Source organism: Triturus cristatus, chromosome 9 (assembly GCF_964204655.1).
Source record: "Triturus cristatus chromosome 9, aTriCri1.1, whole genome shotgun sequence".
Lineage (NCBI taxonomy): Eukaryota > Metazoa > Chordata > Amphibia > Caudata > Salamandridae > Triturus > Triturus cristatus.
In genome coordinates, this window is record NC_140592.1 from 1192616606 (window position 1) to 1192638719 (window position 22114).

At 46.2% G+C, this 22114-nt stretch overlaps 1 protein-coding gene across 3 annotated transcripts in view; it reads left to right on the forward strand.

The window, feature by feature from the left end:
- The first annotated feature begins 1635 nt into the window (after positions 1-1635).
- Positions 1636-22114, forward strand: part of LOC146799614 (galectin-related protein-like) — a 56532-nt gene continuing 36053 nt past the window's right edge. For all 3 annotated transcript variants that reach the window (XM_085627204.1, XM_085627203.1, XM_085627202.1), the window contains exons 1-2: positions 1636-1806; positions 12198-12286. In XM_085627204.1, coding sequence (XP_085483330.1) covers positions 1780-1806; positions 12198-12286 — 116 coding nt within the window. In that variant the 5' untranslated portion in view covers positions 1636-1779. The remainder of the gene's footprint in view (positions 1807-12197; positions 12287-22114) is intronic.

The following is a 22114-nucleotide window of genomic DNA, read 5'->3' on the forward strand; positions in this document are numbered from 1 at the left end:
ACATGCTCTAGTTTCAAGCCTGGGGACAGGTGTGAAATCAGCAGGGATAGTAGCTGCTATGATGTGCAAATGAACCGCACAGACATCCTGAACACTTTCACTCACTCACACTAAAGAGGCTGCAGGCTCCCATCACAAGGTACCTAGGAGTTGCAAAAAGTGATATGACAGAAACGCTTTGCAAAGGATTTCCTTTTCCCCAAAAAGTTCGTGAAAATGTGTTTAGAATTAGCATATAGATTTACTCAGGTGTTTTTTTAAATTTCTTCCTACTCTGAGGCCATTACTAACTTGCAGTATTACATAAAAAATAAATTAATGGAAAAAGTAAAACTAAAATATGTTTTATCTTTCCATTGGCTAAATGAAAAAACATTCTACTCATCATTAATTCACAGCACAATAATTTGTATGTCGATTGTTACAAGTGATAGAATGATTCCTTGAGCAGGGACCTATGGGCAGGGCCACTGGAATTATGTGATTGTGCAGGCGTGGCATTTTTCGCATAGCTATGGATTTGCCGCATTTGCCACATAATCCATTATCTTCTGTATAATCTGCAGATTTTTAAAGAGGTTGTTTTTAGCTCAAATGGTTCAAAAGTTATAAAATTGCATTGACATGTGGTGGCGCTGAGTGGAAGGTTCTTTCCTAAGGTTGACTGGTCACCTTCTGATTGCTTATTGCTATATTCAGGTGTTAAACTGGTCCCAATGAAGTGCAATCTATGTCTAGTGTTAGCAAGCGTAAAAATATCAAAATAATGAACTAATACTATCACATAATGTGCCGCATTATGCTGCATAGTTTGCTTTTTCTGGTTGCACAATTTAGTCAACACTGCTGCATAATTTGACCCATGCTTCTGCCTGAACTTTCCGCATCTTTATTTTAAAGTTCTGACAAGCAAAGTCCTTCCCCTTTCCCAAAGCTAGAAGGGCAACAGAGAAAGCGAAGTCAGTAGCTCTTTGGGTGGTAGTTATTGTCTTAAAAATGTCAATGGAGGACAGATGCCAACACCAAAAATCTCGCATCTCTGAAATACTTACTGGAACCCATTCGTCTTCATGGCCCACCCATGCTTCTTTATGGCCTACCCAAAGAAGAAATCCTAGAGTCGGACCTCTTTCAAGCGCTCGACATCCTTTTACAGGGGGGGGGGGGGGGGGTTCCCAGCTGCAGGGGGCCCCCTCAGCACAGCGCTCGGGTCTGAGCGCTCCAGATAAAATCCGGAGCAGGGGCCCCTCTGTGTACATTGCAGGGGGGCCCCTTAAACTTTCGTTACGCCACTGACTATGGCCTAGACAGGCACACAGGTGCCGACCTCTTCGAAAAGGTAATCCCAGCCTCGGTGCTGCACCTGTTCAGAAGGTTAGCGCCCAAACACCAGTTGTGACTGGAGTCCATTGAGCGTCAAAGACAGCAGGGCTGAGCCCTGAACTCTGAAAAGCCGGCACGTGCGGTTACAGCGAAGACAGGGGGACCTCGCCTGCAAACACGGCCTCCTCAGGTCTCAAAACTCCCTCCCCTGTGAAAAGTAGTGCAGTAATGTTTGCTGTTACCATGGTGACGGCGGGGCACGCCGGGCTGGTGTGGTTTGTAACTGGTGAAACCCTCGTGTGCAAGGCGAGGCGGGGCTGAGGTCTGTGTAAGGCAGATAAACCTTCGCCTTTATTTCCTGGCATACTGAGGACTGTATTTTTGAAAATAGAAAAAAGGACTTTGATCTCTTGGGCAAGCGGCTCCCCGCTTGGACAAACTGAAACAGGCGGCAGAATGACGGAACGCGACCACTCAGTAAAAGTAAGTAGACAACGTCGATTTAATTAATAAGAAAGTCTCAGTAAGTATCGCAGAGTAAGATGTATAATAAATCACAGAAATTCAACAGAACACTAGAACTATTCGCTGTTTAAATATAAATATATTGGAAGCAAGAAAGGTTTAACATACTTTTTTTCCGAGAAATGTCGTTTTTAGTTTTCATATATTAATACCGTCTGTTACATAGGTTATACCGCGGGGTGTTATGCAGAAAATGTGTAATTCCCCAGCTTTTTTTTGCACTAGATGCTTTTGTTCCTCTTTTTTATTCAATACTATTGTTGTGTCACATTGCATTAGAGTAATCTTATCCGAATCGCTCCCACCACAAACTGAATGGTTACAATGCGCGTCAATAAATTACCCTACTCAAAGGTACTTATGTTGTCAACGTCAGAAGGATGAAAGATTGAATTGGACCTACTGGGATTTACTGCTGTGATGTGTGGGTCTGTGACAGGCCCGGTTCTAACTAATGTGGGGGTGGGAGGTGGAAAGGGGGGCATGCCCCCCCAAGCATGACCTTTGGCCCTCCCAGTAAGGGCAGAGGGTTCCGTGGAGAGCGCACCTGTATTTCCTCCATGTCCCTGGGCGAACGTTACAAAGTCTTTTTTTCCACTTATCAGTCAGGGGTCATTAAGGAACCTCTAAAACACACTTTATAGTTCATTTTTTTTACAACTACTGTTCTAAGTATGTACTCAGAAGCAATACAAATACTAGTTTTAAGAGATTTTCCCTATTTTTGTACTGGCTCAGACATTAAAATACTGATCATGCCGGGAAACAAAACGGGCAGGAAGCAACCTATGGTGTCCGAGGCAAGCTGGGCGGTGTGTACTGGGGGACCAGGGACCGAGGTTTACCTGGCAATGATGCAGCAGGTGCAGTGGCACCAGGGCCCATGGCTGTGAGCGGCCTTCTGCTCCTCAGTTATGGCTGTTTCTGTGGGGGGTTCTGAGAGTATTTATTTATGTACTCTGTGTACGTAGCGCACAGTGATATACTGTAGGATGGGGCATGCATTATGCTGTTTAGATAGAGGTAGCGTATGCCTCATTGGATGAGCAGTCACGAGAAATCATATATGTCAGCCCATTGCCTTAGAATTAGGGCCTGATTAACAAATGTGACCGATATCCCGACCACCATATTACAAGTGCATTGCATCCCGCCTGCCGTATTACAAGTGCATTGCATCTGGCCTGCCGTATTACAAGTGCATTGCATCTGGCCTGCCGTATTACAAGTGCATTGCATCCCGCCTGCCGTATTACAAGTGCATTGCATCCCGCCTGCCGTATTCCAAGTGCATTGCATCTGGCCTGCCGTATTACAAGTGCATTGCATCCCGCTTGCTGTATTACAAGTGCATTGCATCCCGCCTGCCGTATTACAAGTGCATTGCATCCCAGCCACCGTATTACAAGTGCATTGCATTCCGCCTGCCGTATTACAAGTGCGGTGCATCCCGCCTGCTGTATTACAAGTGCATTGCATCTCACCCGCCGTATTACAAATGCCATTGCATATAATGCACTTGTAATACTGCAGATGGGATATCCGTCACATTTATGAAAGCGTAACCAATCCACTGAATCTAAATCAGTCCCTTATTGTGGAGTTACCATGCCTACAATAGTATGTGCGTCTGTCTGTTCTCCGACCGATGCATTTGTAAAGAAAATTACCGTGTTATCTCAAGTACGATATTGTGCTGGGCTGAATTTATTCTCACCAGTAAAGCAGGGTGACAAATATGAGCATTTCATATTTTGATATATTGTTCCAATCAATCAATCAATCAATACATTTGTAAAGCGTGCTACTTCGCTACTTACTGGCGGGGGGAGGGGGAAGCTGCAACTGCTCAAAGAGCCAGGTCTTGAGGAATCTTCTGAAGGTCAGAAGGTCTTGGGTCTGTCGTAGGGGGATGGGGAGGGTGTTCCAAGTCTTGGCGGCGAGGTGGGAGAACGATCTGCTGCCGGAAGTCGCTCTTCGGATGCGGGGGACTGTGGCGAGGGTGAGGTCGGCGGAGCGAAGCTGGCGGGTGGGGGTGTGGAAGCTGAGTTGTCTGTTGAGGTACTCTGGTCCGGTGTTGTGGAGTGCCTTGTGTGCGTGGGTGAGGAGCTTGAAGGTTATCCTCTTGTTGACGGGGAGCCAGTGCAGGTCTCTCAGGTGGGGTGTGATGTGGCTGCGGCGAGGGATGTCGAGGATCAGACTTGCAGAGGCGCTCTGAATACGTTGAAGTCATTTCAGGAGTTTGGCCGAGGCTCCTGCCTAGAGGGAGTTTCCGTAGTCCAACCTGCTGCTGACGAGGGCCTGGGTGACGGTTCTTCTTGTTTCGGTGGGGATCCACTTGTAGATCTTGCGGCGCATGCGGAGCATGCGGAGGGTGTTGAAGCCGGAGGACAAGACGGCGTTGACCTGCTTTGTCATGGATAGAGTGGAGTGGAGGATGAACCCTAGGTTGCGTGCGTGGTCGGTGGGTGCTGGAGCTGTTCCCAGTGTGGTCACCAACTAGGAGTCATCCCAGGCCGAGGGGGTGGAGCCGAGGATGAGGACTTCCATCTTGTCCGAGTTCAGCTTCAGTCGGCTGTTCTTCATCCACTCGGCGACGGCTTTCATTCCTTCGTGGAGGTTGGTTTTGGCGGTGTGGGGGTCCTTGGTGAGGGAGGGGATCAGCTGGGTGTCATCGGCATAGGAGATGATGTTGAGGTCGTGCCATCGTGCAACGTGGGCGGGCGGTGCCATGTAGATGTTAAACAGCGTTGGGCTAACGGATGAGCCCTGGGGCACGTCGCAGATGATCTCGGTGGCTTCGGAGCAGAAAGGGGGAAGGCGGATGCTCTGTGTTCTGCCGGAGAGGAAGGAGGTGGTCCAGTCATGGATTCCGGAGTTGTGGAGGCGTGTACGTAGTGTGCGGTGGCAGACCGTGTCGAAGGCGGCTGACAGGTCCAGGAGGATGAAGGCCGCGGTTTCTCTGTCGTCGGTGGCGGCGATGAGGGCAGTTTTGGTGCTGTGGTTGCTGCGGAACCAGGACTGGGACGGGTCCAGGATGTTGTTCTCCTTGAGGTAGTGGGTTAGTTGTCTGTTGACGGTCTTCTCGATGACCTTCGCCGGGAACGGGCAGTACATTCCCAAGTTATAATCAGGGCCACTGAAATTATGCAATTTTGCAGCTGTGGAATTTTCCACATAATTTAACATTTGTCATATAATCCATCATCTGCTTTGTAATCTGCAGATTCAAAAAAATGTTTCTAGCTAAAAAGGATAAAAACTTAATAAAAATGCTGCAACACAATGCAGCGCAGCTGGAAGACCATTGCAAAGGTTTCTGTTGCGTATTGCTATGCTTCAGTCTTAAACTTACACTAATGAGCTGCAACCTACGCTAAATCAGTGTTAATAAGTGTAAAGAAAATGACAAAATAATGAGGTAATACTATCAAAAAATGTGCTGTATTACGCTGCATAATTTGTCATTTCTTGCATTATAATTTAGTCAACCCTGCTGCATAATTTGGCTTTCTCTTGCCACATAATTTCAGTGGCCCTGGTTTTATTGATCTTATTCTTCATCTAATCAAATCTACTCACAATGGGTCTGATCATAATTCAGTTCAATACCACTGTTATGGAACCTGGCATGATATACACATGGTGCAGTTAATGCTAACTATCCAAACTTACCTCGGAATAAATGATTAATTCCACAGGTATATTTTAAAATGAACATCTCTAAAGTTTTACCACAAACAAAATATTATTTTCAGATGAATGGATAGTCTCTGGGTACATCGTGGTACTTTATACAACATAGTGCGAGGTCGCGCAGCTGATGGTACATGCAAAGAAGCTGCAGAGTGTGTGGTCCTTCGACTTTCAGGGCCCAAAGCTGCATCACATACATATTCAGAAAATACATGCTATTTGCTCGCCTCAAATTAGTTATTTTGTCATTTTATCGATATCATTTAGCAAACTAATCTGCAGTTGAATGGACACAAAACTTATCACATACATGCACCTACGATATGTGTAAACAACATGTTTATGCCCAAGCACTTTTGTACCCAAGCACCTCACACCAGGCTCAAACAAACGCTGCACACCGAAGGCCCACACCAGAATGGCCAATACACACACACACACATGCACAAAAACACCACAAGAGCATACACACACGACACTCACTCAAACTGATATGTAGATCAAGAGATACACAAGCAAAAACTTTCACCATTTACAAACAGGATCTCAAAAACCGCAAAGCCCAACAGGCTATTAGTGTTTCTCTCCCCATAGCTGAATTTGCCCTAGAATATATTTATCACAATGACAGATGAATGTTGGATGATTCCTACTGCCTCAAACTGAACACCGGCACAACTAAAGTTGTGATCTTTGACCTGTGACTCTACCAGGTGTGCGACAGAGCTAGTACCTACTCCAAACCCGCACACCATGAACCTCGGAATGGTCATCTACTGCAAACCTGACTGCACAGCCCAAGTCAACGCCATCACATGCTTTCACACCCTGAAGATTCGGAGGAAGATTTTCAAATAGCACCCAGTCAGCACCCGGAAAACCTTTACCCATACTCTTGTCAATAGCAAACTAGACTATAAGAACACCCTCCATGCCGGAATCAACAAGCATCTCATCAAGAGGCTGCAGAACATTCAGAACTCGGTGGCCAGAGTCACTCTCATCCTCAAAAGAAATAAGTGTTGGGCAAATTGTGAGGAATAAATAGCCAGTCTTCCTAGTGAGCAGATGGCAAGGCTTGGGTGTGGTAACGGAGACCTCCTTAAACTTGCACTACTATTACAATCTGCTTGGTATCCAGGTGCTTGTGTTGGAGTCTGGCCTGCTGGAAATTATGAAGGTTGAGGCTGACGGGTATAGACACCAGCTCTTAATCTCAAATAACTCTCTATATGCTCATAATTGAGAAAAACTGGGCCCACATTGGCTCACCCATATGCACCCTTGGTTTGGTGTCCCAAGCTTGCCACACTGTCTCTCCACTAGCCACAAGCTTTTCACACTGTCTCTCCACGTACAGCAAACTCCTCACACTGCCTACCTATGCACCTCAGGTTTCTCGCGCTTCCTGTTGAGAGGTGTGAAGATCCTAGCACCGTCTGTTTATTGGATCTACCCTCACACTGCCAGCCCGCGCTCCTGAGATCCTCACACTGCCAGTTCAAGGATCCCAGCAGCTCATGTTGTGTATCACACTGTCTGTCCATGGGCTCCAAGCGCCTCACAATACCTTCTGCTCCTCAAACTGTTTGTTTATAAACTACAAGCAGCTCTCACCATCTGATTGTGTGATCCAACCTCCTCACTGTGCCTGCCCATGGGCCCCATCTCCTCACACTGTTTGTTTATAAACTACAAGCAGCTCTCACCATCTGATTGTGTGCTCCAACCTCCTCACTGTGCCTGCCCATGGGCCCCATCTCCTCACACTCTTTGTTTATAAACTACAAGCAGCTCTCACCATCTGATTGTGTGCTCCAACCTCCTCACTGTGCCTGCCCATGGGCCCCATCTCCTCACACTCTTTGTTTATAAACTACAAGCAGCTCTCACCATCTGATTGTGTGCTCCAGCCTCCTCACTGTGCCTGCCCATGGGCCCCATCTCCTCACACTGTTTGTTTATAAACTACAAGCAGCTCTCACCATCTGATTGTGTGCTCCAACCTCCTCACTGTGCCTGCCCATGGGCCCCATCTCCTCACACTCTTTGTTTATAAACTACAAGCAGCTCTCACCATCTGATTGTGTGCTCCAGCCTCCTCACTGTGCCTGCCCATGGGCCCCATCTCCTCACACTCTTTGTTTATAAACTACAAGCAGCTCTCACCATCTGATTGGGTGCTCCAACCTCCTCACTGTGCCTGCCCATGGGCCCCATCTCCTCACACTGTTTGTTTATAAACTACAAGCAGCTCTCACCATCTGATTGTGTGATCCAACCTCCTCACTGTGCCTGCCCATGGGCCCCATCTCCTCACACTCTTTGTTTATAAACTACAAGCAGCTCTCACCATCTGATTGTGTGATCCAACCTCCTCACTGTGCCTGCCCATGGGCCCCATCTCCTCACACTGTTTGTTTAAAACTACAAGCAGCTCTCACCAGCTGATTGTGTGATCCAACCTCCTCACTGTGCCTGCCCATGGGCCCCATCTCCTCACACTCTTTGTTTATAAACTACAAGCAGCTCTCACCATCTGATTGTGTGATCCAACCTCCTCACTGTGCCTGCCCATGGGCCCCATCTCCTCACACTCTTTGTTTATAAACTACAAGCAGCTCTCACCATCTGATTGTGTGATCCAACCTCCTCACTGGGCCTGCCCATGGCCCCATCTCCTCACACTGTTTGTCCATATACTCTGTGCTGGAAATGGAAAAAATGTACTCTGAGAGCCCAAACATTGTGGTTCAACTTATGTTAAAGAAATCTGCTAACACACCTTCTTGAAGTCTGAAAATGTTTATTAGCAAAAGAAAAAGAGTCTGTGAATTTACAGCCGTGAGACCCGAGAATCCACCAGCGTCCAGTGAGCATAAAAACTACAGCACACTCGTAAACAAGATAAAGATATATGTTTTCATACACAGGGCTCCAATTGGAATCACATGGCGAAATGGAAACAAAAGAGGGGTTACAGGTGCATGGAAGAGAATTGAGAGACTCCACATTCGACCTCCAATGATGCAACAATCTAAACTCACAGAGCTGAACAAACTACCTGAGCATTTCTCGCCTGCAATGCCAGAAATGAGAGTGAATACACACGTCAGAGGCGGCACATAGTTAATATTAGCAAGAAAATGGCAATGACCCCCACATTTACGCCAACGCGAGTCATCAATACTTAACACATACTTTTTTAAAATAAAAACTGTGCCGAAAGAAAATGTGCAACAAGGACAAATGTGATAAAAACCTGTTGTGGCTTACTGAATTTCAGTCACAAACAGGATTCATTTTGAAATGTCTGAAGGGATTAAGGTATCTGCTGCAGCAATCCTTGTGCATCCAGCAATTTCTGTGGTCTATTAACCGCAAGGTAACACTGGTGGTTGTCGTTTTTGCTGAACAGATGAGTGTGTCCAATCTCAGGTTTGACTCATAAAATATCATAGAGCGTTAAGGTGCCTGCTGTAAAGCACAGTGTTAAATGGTAGCGGCAGTTTCAGTTGGTAACCTTTCAAGTATTTGCCCGGCGGTAATCGCCTCTCATACCACTCGATAATTTACCAATAAAAGAGGCAGGCGCCGGAGACTGGAAGGCAGGAAACAAAGTTTTATTCCGTCGGAGCAGAACACATCAGATCAGACAGCAAGGTATCGTCACGAGGTGCTCTAACCGCATCTCTGAGACCTGGTCTCTTATACACCGGTTTATTACTTTATTACATATAGTACATTCTTGAGATTCTCTTGATACCTGAAAGAACATCCCCTGAAGCCCCGGCTCAGATCCGATCCCACACATGGTTACAGTAGAGGTTCCCACCCTACCCGCAGTGGGAGATGGCTATCACGCAGCAGGGAATTCCGCTAATTCCCGGGGGTGTGTGCAACCGGCCGGGTCTCAGGGGGTAGGGGCTTTGATCTACTGTAATCCCTTTGATGCGGGGTGTTTCCCTTACAGTAGGGGCAATAAACTGCATCCGCAGGGCTAGGTGATGGCCTGGGACCAGTTCGGACAATGGGGCGCAGAGGAAGGGGGTTATCAAAGGAGAGGCATGACCATGTATGGGTTGTCGGTCGGAAGTGGTCACGTAGCAGGGTCGCGCAGAAGGAGAGGGTTTATGGCCTGTATGAGAGAGCGGGGGTGGCCGGCGCGCGGGGGATGCTCGCAGCGCCGGGGGAAAGCGCTGGCGATCGAGAGTGAGCGGGGAGAGAGAGTGGGGTGCCTAAAATGGCGACCGTGCATTTGCTATGCGTGGCGCTGGGGAGAGGCAAGATGGCGCAGATAATGTTCAGTTTGCAAGCTAAATTTCCACAACAGCATGTAACATACAGGCCGCATGTATGCATTTCATGTAGATAGTTCATTCGGTTACTGCTTGGCTGCAGAGAACCTTGCAGCTCAAGATCACAAATTAAAATATTTGTAGTAAAACAGTGAGTTCTGAATGCCATCAAGGAACTGCATGCAAAAAGCAAGACAGCAGTTTATAGTTTATAGTTTATACTGTGTTTAACAATCGTTCATTATTCTAAGGTTGCAACAAAAGTGTTCATTGGAGTATTAATAAATGCTCATTACCAAGTGCTATATAAATGGTTATTAGTGTAATTACTTCAGTCGGACAGGGGTATTCTTTTAGTGCAAACTTACATACAAAGCTTGGAATTTAGAAAAGCTTTCTTCCAAATTATAGTTTAGCTCTTAAGGACTCGTGAAGTAACAACAGGCTGAGTTTGCTCATTAGCATTTGCATCAAGGTGCCAGGCTCCAGCTAGTTCTAGCATTAGACGCAAACAAAAGGTGTGCTGATGGCCCGTTAAGTGAGGCTTTTATGTTGGTCTCAGTTGGAACTGAAAGTAAGGCACATCGCTCATTCCATGCAAGTTGTAATAATGTAAAGCAATATTTAAAGCATGCAGACCTCATTGCAGAGTGACTAGCGAACTTGAATGCGCTGATGGCCTCTGAGGAAGGAGTGAGAGACTCTGAAACGCGTCAGGCCGAGGGTTTCCAACACGGAATCGGAAACTGTCTGTTTATTTAAATTAAAGATGTTCTTTGAACCTGCGGTGGTGAGCGGCCTCAACTTGCTGAAGCAATATGGGTGATTTATCATGTGGCGGCTCCAGGCCACAGAGGGATCGCACTCTCCGAACAAAAGGAACCACGCAGGGGGAAAACTTCCTTCTGCAAGTGGCACGGCAGGTTAATTAATTCAAGCAGACATGGTCCGATTCGGGGGTTCAATGAAGGACTTTAAATTTTTAACCCTGAAAAGATCGGCGCAAACAAAACCCACTGGAGGGTGTAACTACGTTTGAATGGCACTGCAATGACCAGCATGCAACGGAATAATTGTATTGAATTAAGAGGCACACCGGAGGCCAATGTATAATATTTAAAGCATGCAGACCTCATTGCAGAGTGACTAGCGAACTTGAATGCGCTGATGGCCTCTGAGGAAGGAGTGAGAGACTCTGAAACGCGTCAGGCCGAGGGTTTCCAACACGGAATCGGAAACTGTCTGTTTATTTAAATTAAAGATGTTCTTTGAACCTGCGGTGGTGAGCGGCCTCAACTTGCTGAAGCAATATGGGTGATATATATATATATATATAAGCAAGGCGGACTCGTCCGCCGAAACGCGTCTGGGCCATAATCTTGAAATAAAGAATTTTCTTGAACATCATCCCACGGAGTCAGTGCCTGTTTCTGAATGCGAGAAACCAGGATTGGAAGAAATATATATATATATATATATATATATATATATATATATATATATATATATATATATATATATATATATATATTTCGAAATTACTTCTCGCCCGCCTCATTTCCTTTCGGCAAGTAGAGAGTAACTATCTCCAATGGGTAAGTGCAAAGTTTTCTTTATTCACTCACAGGTTACAAACTCTGACGCATTTCGGTCAACAAGTCACCTTGATCATATGTGATACTCGAATAATACATATATGCTATTTTTATATATTTATAACATTAATTTATATTTATCTATTTATATTTTTAACTATTTTAAATAATTCAATTTATTTTATCATTATTTCCTGTGCGTTTTATTTTAAGTCCCTTCCTCCATTACTTTCTATGGGAGTGTGTTGCAGTACCAGTGGTTAGGCATGTGTAGTACTGGACTTACTAGAAAATTGAAAATTAGCACCAATGTGTAAGTTACTGCAAAGGTGCAGTTTGTGAGTACCAAAAAGTAGGATATTTTGTAGTTTATATTTTTTTCCATTCTGTAGCGATCCTAGCTCTTTGTGTTGCGCTGTTCACTCTTTCCACCAGGTGCACAGTGCAGTGTTTGTCACTGCTTTGTACGTCATTCAAGTGATCTTGAAAATAGTACATACTTGGAATGTCAGTCATGTACATCTATAAGAGTGGATCAAATCTGTTCAGCTCTCTGATGAGATACACACCCAATTGTGGCACACTCATCAATATGGCCAGAATGTAATAGGGATAATTCTCACATACAGCTTGATCTAATCTTCATGATGTTAGTCCTTCTTCCTCCATTGGCTAATACTCAGGTAGACATAATGCAAAAGGACATAGAAGCACACTGCACTGCCACAAGAGCACGAGTAAACATTTGTAATTTTTGCAGGGCGATGAATATGTCGGCGAAATCAAAGGAGGAATGAAACCATCCATGCGGCTCACAGTCATGGGTGTTCTGAGTCCCAACCCGAGCAGGTATGTTGGTTAGTAGGTCAGTGTTGGGTGTTTTGTGGCTCTCAGGGTTACTGCCTCCACTTCAGGTTTATAAAACAGCATTCTATAAACGCAGGTCCACATTAGTACATTATCACTATACTATCAGACATTCTGCGCAGCTAAGATGTGTCAATTGACCAAATGTCTTTTCAGTCTAGTGCAAATAATGGCCATCTATAAGTGTTTGATGGCTGTCACAGTGCAGTGGCTGCTCAGTGGCATGGGTGCTGTCCTGTTACATTTCTTGATAGGCTGACATTTCAAGCAAAGCCACTACAGTTGGCTGGGGCACTCTCCTCCTTCACAAATGGCAAACATATGGGGAAACAGCCTTTACAACGCCACCATTATCACACATTACAATTACCATGCATCCTTAACAATGCATAAGTCTTTACCACGCATGTCTTTACCAACCAAAAGTTTACCACGTAGATACCTTTACCATGCATGTATTTGCAATGCAAGTGTATGTATTTCGCAGGTAAGTATAAAGCATATATATACATATATATATACATCCAATCGAAAGCTGCACCAAAATTGAGGCACCACACATGTGCGTATTCAACCTTTTATTTCGGCGAGTTGCAGGGAAATCAGGCTCCACATCACAGCGTAAGTCACCAAACATGTTTCGGGCTACCTTAGCCCTTGCTCACTGGTATTCCTCGGGGGGCACAGCACAAGAGTTTCCCGCCGCCTTTGCAGCATTTAAAGTATGGTCCCGCCCAGTGGGCGTGCCTCGCAACGGCATGCTGGTCTCAGTAGTTTAGGCTGATTGACATCACTAGTGGATATCGCTGTGTCTCCCAAGAGTCTCTCCAACCTCAAGTGGGTAACTGTATATATCAAGGCTGGGTCCCTGCTCGTAGTCTCGCCAAAAATGGTCACGCCATTCCATTGTGCGCCTATACAATCACAGCGCACTGGAGCTGCTCGTCCGCAGCGGGGTGTCTCGCGACCAGGGCAAGGCCGCTACACATCCAATCGAAAGCTGCACCAAAATTGAGGCACCACACATGTGCGTATTCAACCTTTTATTTCGGCGAGTTGCAGGGAAATCAGGCTCCACATCACAGCGTAAGTCACCAAACATGTTTCGGGCTACCTTAGCCCTTGCTCACTGGTATTCCTCGGGGGGCACAGCACAAGAGTTTCCCGCCGCCTTTGCAGCATTTAAAGTATGGTCCCGCCCAGTGGGCGTGCCTCGCAACGGCATGCTGGTCTCAGTAGTTTAGGCTGATTGACATCACTAGTGGATATCGCTGTGTCTCCCAAGAGTCTCTCCAACCTCAAGTGGGTAACTGTATATGTCAAGGCTGGGTCCCTGCTCGTAGTCTCGCCAAAAATGGTCACGCCATTCCATTGTGCGCCTATACAATCACAGCGCACTGGAGCTGCTCGTCCGCAGCGGGGTGTCTCGCGACCAGGGCAAGGCCGCTACACATCCAATCGAAAGCTGCACCAAAATTGAGGCACCACACATGTGCGTATTCAACCTTTTATTTCGGCGAGTTGCAGGGAAATCAGGCTCCACATCACAGCGTAAGTCACCAAACATGTTTCGGGCTACCTTAGCCCTTGCTCACTGGTATTCCTCGGGGGGCACAGCACAAGAGTTTCCCGCCGCCTTTGCAGCATTTAAAGTATGGTCCCGCCCAGTGGGCGTGCCTCGCAACGGCATGCTGGTCTCAGTAGTTTAGGCTGATTGACATCACTAGTGGATATCGCTGTGTCTCCCAAGAGTCTCTCCAACCTCAAGTGGGTAACTGTATATGTCAAGGCTGGGTCCCTGCTCGTAGTCTCGCCAAAAATGGTCACGCCATTCCATTGTGCGCCTATACAATCACAGCGCACTGGAGCTGCTCGTCCGCAGCGGGGTGTCTCGCGACCAGGGCAAGGCCGCTACACATCCAATCGAAAGCTGCACCAAAATTGAGGCACCACACATGTGCGTATTCAACCTTTTATTTCGGCGAGTTGCAGGGAAATCAGGCTCCACATCACAGCGTAAGTCACCAAACATGTTTCGGGCTACCTTAGCCCTTGCTCACTGGTATTCCTCGGGGGGCACAGCACAAGAGTTTCCCGCCGCCTTTGCAGCATTTAAAGTATGGTCCCGCCCAGTGGGCGTGCCTCGCAACGGCATGCTGTTCTCAGTAGTTTAGGCTGATTGACATCACTAGTGGATATCGCTGTGTCTCCCAAGAGTCTCTCCAACCTCAAGTGGGTAACTGTATATATCAAGGCTGGGTCCCTGCTCGTAGTCTCGCCAAAAATGGTCACGCCATTCCATTGTGCGCCTATACAATCACAGCGCACTGGAGCTGCTCGTCCGCAGCGGGGTGTCTCGCGACCAGGGCAAGGCCGCTACACATCCAATCGAAAGCTGCACCAAAATTGAGGCACCACACATGTGCGTATTCAACCTTTTATTTCGGCGAGTTGCAGGGAAATCAGGCTCCACATCACAGCGTAAGTCACCAAACATGTTTCGGGCTACCTTAGCCCTTGCTCACTGGTATTCCTCGGGGGGCACAGCACAAGAGTTTCCCGCCGCCTTTGCAGCATTTAAAGTATGGTCCCGCCCAGTGGGCGTGCCTCGCAACGGCATGCTGGTCTCAGTAGTTTAGGCTGATTGACATCACTAGTGGATATCGCTGTGTCTCCCAAGAGTCTCTCCAACCTCAAGTGGGTAACTGTATATGTCAAGGCTGGGTCCCTGCTCGTAGTCTCGCCAAAAATGGTCACGCCATTCCATTGTGCGCCTATACAATCACAGCGCACTGGAGCTGCTCGTCCGCAGCGGGGTGTCTCGCGACCAGGGCAAGGCCGCTACACATCCAATCGAAAGCTGCACCAAAATTGAGGCACCACACATGTGCGTATTCAACCTTTTATTTCGGCGAGTTGCAGGGAAATCAGGCTCCACATCACAGCGTAAGTCACCAAACATGTTTCGGGCTACCTTAGCCCTTGCTCACTGGTATTCCTCGGGGGGCACAGCACAAGAGTTTCCCGCCGCCTTTGCAGCATTTAAAGTATGGTCCCGCCCAGTGCTTTCGATTGGATATATATATACATATATATGTAATATATATATATATGTTTATATATATAAATTCACTTAAGAAAACAGAAACAAAGGTTACAGGGATGTTATAATTAGGAAGTAGAATTAAAAAACAACTTAGAAATTCACTGACAAAAACATAGGTTACAAGGATGTTATAGTTAGGAAAAATAATTTTTAAAAAGCCACAGGTTACAGGGATGTTATAGTTAGGCTCAAATTTTACTTGTACAAAAGCAGTGAAATTCAGCAGTTATCATTAGCGGAGCTAACTATAACCTATGCCTCCACACTGCACTGGTTATGGTCTCACATATAACACCACTCATGAAATGGTCAGTGACATCACTAATGACATCATCCAGTGAGTAGGAGTGCTTTCTAAAGGTTTATGAGTGTTAAACATATATACCGAGGTACTACAAAAGTTGAAATAGTATACTTTGTGTACTACTAATGAGTGATACTATTTCTAACATATATTATGTGAGTTGTTGTGTGATTGTGTGTATCCATGTGTGAGTGGCTGTATGGGTGTATAGATAGCTGTGTGGGTGAGTGAGTGGCTGTGTCAGTGACTGTATTGGTGAGTGAGTTTGTGTGTCATTTGCCGTATGGGGAGTAAGTGGCTGTGTGCATGGCTGCATGGGTGGTTGAGTGGGTGTGTAAGTGACTCTATCAGTGAGTGAGTAGGCATCTGAATTGCTGCATGAGTGAGTGACTGGCTTTGTATGTGGTTGTATGAGAGGGTGTAGGAAAGTTCCCTTTTTTGCATGGTTGCCCCCCACTTTTTGCCAGATGTTGATGCTCTTTGACTGAGTGTGTCCTTGGCTCCTGCCAACCAGGTACTTAGGGCTTATGTTCTTTCCCTAAATCTGTACTGTTGCACACCCATTTGGCAACTCTCTGGCCACATGTAAGTGCCTTATAAAAGGTACCATAGGTACCAAGGGCACTGTGACCAGGGAAGGCCTCTGTGGACTGCAACACATATTGTGCCACCCTTAGAGGCCCTGTACCTCAACACCCACACACTACCATTGCAGGCTGCGTGTTTTGGTGCAGAGTAAAGTGAAGAGTCGACATGGCACACATCCCTGTGTGCCATGCTTACAACCCATGGCCTATGGCATACGTAAGCCACCCCTCCAGCTGGGTGCACCATACCACTGGTGAAGGTACAGTTGCATGAGTCCTGTACCCCTACAGTGTCTAAGACCATTCTTAGACATTGTAAGTGCAGTAAAGCCATAAAGAGTACACGGTTAGGGTGTTTGTCATTAGGAACACCGCAGCACCATAATGGCTTTACTGAAATCTGGGAAGTTTGATATCAAACCTCTGAGCACATTAAACCCACACTGATGCCAGTGTGGGATTAATGCCAAATGCACTCAGAGGGCATTTTAGAGATCCTCTCTGAAAAACGACCTAACTCTAGTGACCTGGCAGGCTGGCTACTCACCAGCTGCCACCCCAGACATGTTTCTGGACCCCTGGATCGAGAGCCTGCTGCTCTCTGGGGTCTGAAACAATGCATATTCTGGGCGGAGGTGCCAAGCCTCCTCCCCCAGGATGGGCAGGTTCCACAAAGGGGAAGCATCAAAGGCTTGCCGCCTTTGTGAGCTGACCCAGCCATTTGTTGCTCCCTGCAACTGGTCCAACTGGTTCTGACCCCCACTTTGGGCGAGAGAATCGGCAGGAAAACCAAAATACGAGGAGAGGTGTGCCCACCTTTGCCAACCCCACCCCTCAGGTGGGGGTGGTGAGGTGAAGCACAACTCAGTCCCCGTCATCTTGAAGATGGGGGTACCCAGCCAACCAGAGTGAGGCTTATTCCTACCTCCCACTGGAGGGTGGCATAATAGGGGGTGTACCCACCCCAAGGACGGGGCCCATTGATCCCAATCTGTACCTACCTGAAACACCCCTAAATTTAGTATTTAGGGGCAACCCCGAACCTTGCCTTCTCAGACAAGCAAGAAGAAGAAGAACGACCGAAGAGCCGTGCTGAAGGAAGAAGAGGAAAACACCAACTGTTTTGGCCTCAGCCCTACCAGCCTGTCCCAACCTCGACCTGCTCCAGCAGAATCTGGGCATGTTCTGCAGCCAGCAGCCCACAGAACCCATAGGACCTGCCCTGCATTATCTAAAAAATATGTTGTCTCCCGTGAGCACGGACTTTCTCAAGAAACAGACTCTGGCTCCAGCCAAATCTGCGAGTCTGCACCACTCTGCACTCGATGCCCACTTCCCCGCGTTTTAGTGGCCCAACACCACGTGGAGGTCTCCCGGCGATCCTGACCTGGGATCTGGTGAACCCTGACCTACCTCAAATCTCCCGACGACGCCTTCAGTCTCTATTTGGAGGATCATCCGACTGTGACCGGAGCCGGTAAGGAAAACCCGATGACAAAAAAAACTCCTTCACCCTACGCCCTGTGGCCTTGGGTGGCCCAACCGACAGTGTCCCGGAATCCCTCGACATCTCAACTTACCTCTCCGACTGGTGGTCATCTCCAGAAGATCTTCGTGCCCGAGCCTGCAGTGTTTCTTCTGACTGGAGCTTCCCCATTGAAACCACCAGGGCTCTGATGTCGATCCAGCACCCCGCACCCAGTCGCCCCTGTACCGCTGTGGGTGCACCTTGTGTGCCAACTTGAATCCCCCTTTGCCCTGAGCTTACCTTTAGGAGCTTTTCTCCTACATCCAAGTGGCGTGCCCATGAGCAGCAACCAACCGAAGGCCCCCTATCCCTCATTGGATAACATTGGGCCTCAGCACTCTGCACCCAGCTGCCCTAGTACCGCTGAGGATGCTCTTTAAGTGCATCCTTGACCCTGGGGGAACCCTTGTTCTAACCCCAGAAACTCAACTCCCAAGACTGATTACTTACCTTTAAAAGATAACCTAATTTTCTCCCATAGGACTGCATTGACTGTTTTCTTGTGAAAAAAGCTCTAAGTGTGGAGTTGAAAATTGTATGAAAATATAAACAAGTGTATTTTGATGACAAATTGAATTAATTACCTTTGTCTAGGAAATGTCCCAGTGTGATATCTAGGCATATCACACTAAGTAGAAAAAGTAACCCTGAAAAGAAATCCTGAAAAGTATTCAAAAGTAATCCAAAAATATTAAGAACTATATTTGCACATTTTTGCAAACCTGTAAGAAAAGTCTCTCTTCATCCAGCTTGCCTTTTAACAATCTGTCTTGAAAAGTACAATCATATTTACCTGTACACAGTCCTGCTTGGTTCTATAAATGAAATGCAACAAAAAAATATTTTTTGATACAAACAATTGATCTAAGTTCAGTCTTTGAGTGTGTGATATCATTTCTTGCCTGAGTGTGTGCAATAAATGCTTAACAGTACCCTGTGATAAAGCCTTACTGCTCATCCACACTATCACAAATGGTGAGTAAGGTATTATCTACTTTGACCTCTGTAAGACTTTGGAGATCCACTAGACTCTGTGCTCACTATACCTAACTTTGGTATAGTATATACAGAGCCAGCTTCCTACAGTGGGTGAGTGGATGTTTGAATGGGTGTTTGTTTAAGTGTGTTGGTGTGTGAGTGGATGTACGGTAGAGTAAATGTCTGTGTGAATGGGTGTTTGGTTAAGTGAGTTGGTGTGTGAGTGTGTGTGTTGTAGAGTAACTGTGGGAATGGATGTATGGGTGAGTGAGCGAATGTGTGAATATTTGTATGGATGTGTGAATGGGTATGTGAGTGGTCATCTGGGTGTGAGTGTGTGTGTGTGAGTGCTTGTATTGGTGAGTGAGTGGCTGTGTTAGGCTATATAGGTGAGTGAGTGTGTGAGAGGCTGTATAAGTGAATAGGTCTGTGTGTGAATATCTGTATGGGTGAGTGTGTGGCTGTGTGAGTAGCTGTATGGGTAAGAGACTGGTTGTATGAGTTGCTGTATGAGTGAGTGGGTGTGTGAGTGGCTCTATGGATTGCTCTACGGAGTGGTTGTGTGAGTACTTGTTTGGGTCTGTGAATGGGTATGTGAGTGTTGTGTGGGTGTGTGAGTGGGTGTATTAGAATTTGCATAGGGGTGTGAGTGGGTGTGGATGATGTCATCAGTGATGTCACCAGTGATATCATTTGAGATGTAATCAGTAATATCATCAATGATGTCACTGACCATGTCATGAGTGATGTAATATGTGAGGTCATAAGCAGTCCATTGCATTGGCGTAAGTTACTGTTAGCTCAGATAACTATAACTGCTAATTTTCACTGGTTTTGTACGCGTGAAATCTGAGCCTAACTATAACGTCCCTGTAACCTCTGTTTTTTTTCAGTGAATTTGTAAGGTTTCTAAAAACAAAATTCCTAACGATAGCGTCCCTGTAACCTTAGTTTTTTTCAGTCAATTTCTAAGGGTTTTTGAATTCTACTTCCTAACTATAAAGTGCCAGTAACCTTTCTTTTTTTAAGTGAATTTCTACATTTAAAAAAAAAATGTTTTCCTACCTCTAAAGTGTACCCTTTTAGAGTGAGTGTCTCATTGGGTGTGTGAGTGGGTATGTGAGTGTCTGTATGGGTCTGGGAGTGGGTGGATGAGTCTTTGAGTGGGTCTGTGAGTGAGTGCATAGGTTTCTGAGTGGGTCTGTGAGTGAATGCATGAGTCTATGAGTGATTCTGTTAGTGGATGCGTGAGCCTGAGTGGGTCTGGGAGTGGGTGCGTAAGTCTCTGAGTGGGTAAGTGAGTGTCTAAGTGGGACAGAGAGTCTTAGTGTGAGTGTCTGAGTGGGTCTGTGAGTGAATGAGTGCTTGAGTCTCTGAGTGGGTCTGTGAGTGGGTTTGTAAGTGTCTGAGTGCTCTCTCTTTTGCCCTCTTATGCTCTGTTGTGCCTTTTCTGCTTGGACACGTGGAGGTTGTGAACTCTAGAGGGAAGAGCTTTACTGTTCTTTGCCCGGCTTATTCACGCCATCTCATAATGAATATTATTTGGTCCAAGATTATTTGATATTAAAAGTCATTCTATGCACCTTGTCAGAAGGTGGCGCATCAGATCATTCCATTATACAATTGTTCTGCAGCAAGAGCAGCACTGCAGCACTATCAGAGGAAAGCACAGCTGCCTATCCTGGCCATACAAGACAAGGGCCTGAAGACTCAACCTTCAGATATCACAGAGGTATTTGAAGCTTGTTAGGAGATCCTTTATGGATATCCCACAATGGAACTCAAGGAGGGTGAATTTTCAATGGACTGACACTGTCCTCTCCCTCCCTTGAAAGTAGGGCTTCACTGTGAGACGAGGTCACAATTAATCAATTCTGTATGGCTTTACAAAAAGAAAACATTACACGATTGAATGCATCACAATTTCTTGCATGGTACATTATCTAGGTAAGAAGCTTGAGCTCTGGACTTCTAGCCAGCAAGGGCTGCAAACTATCTAGAACTGGAGCCCGGCTCTGTCTGCCGGTCAGATTGGAGCACAGTAATTCCATTTACTTAGGATGATATGAGAAACTGAATAGAAGCTTTAACTCTATATATTCAGTTAAATTGTATTTTATGTGAAACAATCCCATCAACTTATTTGATTTTTATTTTTTTGCTTTTATTAAGGCACTCCCATCCTCCTTGCTCACATTTTTGTTCAGAAATTTCTCGTTCTTCCTGCTTCCCTCCACACCTACAGAGTGTGTGGATAGTTTAACGCAGGGACACCGTTTCTCTGCCACGCTGATCCCTTCCTTCATCCACATTCTTTTTTCCCTACAGTCTGCTCTCCCTTCCAGCTACCTTTCTCTGTCTTTTCCTATTCCCCAGGGCACGAATCGGGGATACGCACGGGTACACGGCATCCACCCATTATTTTCACAGAGTGGACGCCGCCCCCCCTGCCAAGAAGTTGGGCCCCACAGAAATATGTTGAACTTATCCCAGTGCCATTTTTAGACACCGGACACGTTCAGCAGGTCCTGAATATTTTCTGCTTTTCATTCTCACCAGCGACGTGCAGGCAGTTAGCGGGCTTTTTTTACACCTCCAGCTGTTCCAAAGATAAAGGCAGAAGTTGAGGGGCCATCAGGAGTCATTTTGATCGATTATGGGAGGCGGCCTGAAACCTCTCAATTAAATGCAAATGCATAGAAGAGGAAACAAAAGCACACAGCTTGTTATCTGTTCACAGATACTTAAGAGATGAATGCTTTTTACTTTTTTTAGTCCCTGTATACAAGTGCATGCACTGTAAGAATGTCAGATGGGATGGTCTGTCCCAGTATTTACACAAATAACAATATAAATACCACTATTTTGTTTCTTTTATAGTGCTACTCATCCTAATGCAGAATCTGCCAGTGAGGTCACTTCCTGTGATGCCATGTGGGATGTCACGCGTCGTGACGTTATGTGCTGTGTTGGCAGTCCCCCCACTTCCTTTTATAGGACTTGTGGCCTGCTATTCCCTCTCCCCTTTGCCCCTCTCTTTTCTCTGTCTCCTCAGCTTCTCCCTCTGGCTTCCTTCTCTTCTGTTATTAGCGACCAGCACTTCCTCTTTCCCGTCCTTTGATGCTCAGCTGCACAGAATGATTTTTTGTGTGTTTATTTTCAAATTATTTATTATCATTTACTATTGATTTTAGAAACTAAGGTGCCGATTACGATCCGGTAAAAACCGGGTACGAGTTTTCTCCGTCCGACTCGTACCCGGTCGGAAAACTTTACAAACATGGAATTACGATTCGCACGGAAGCAC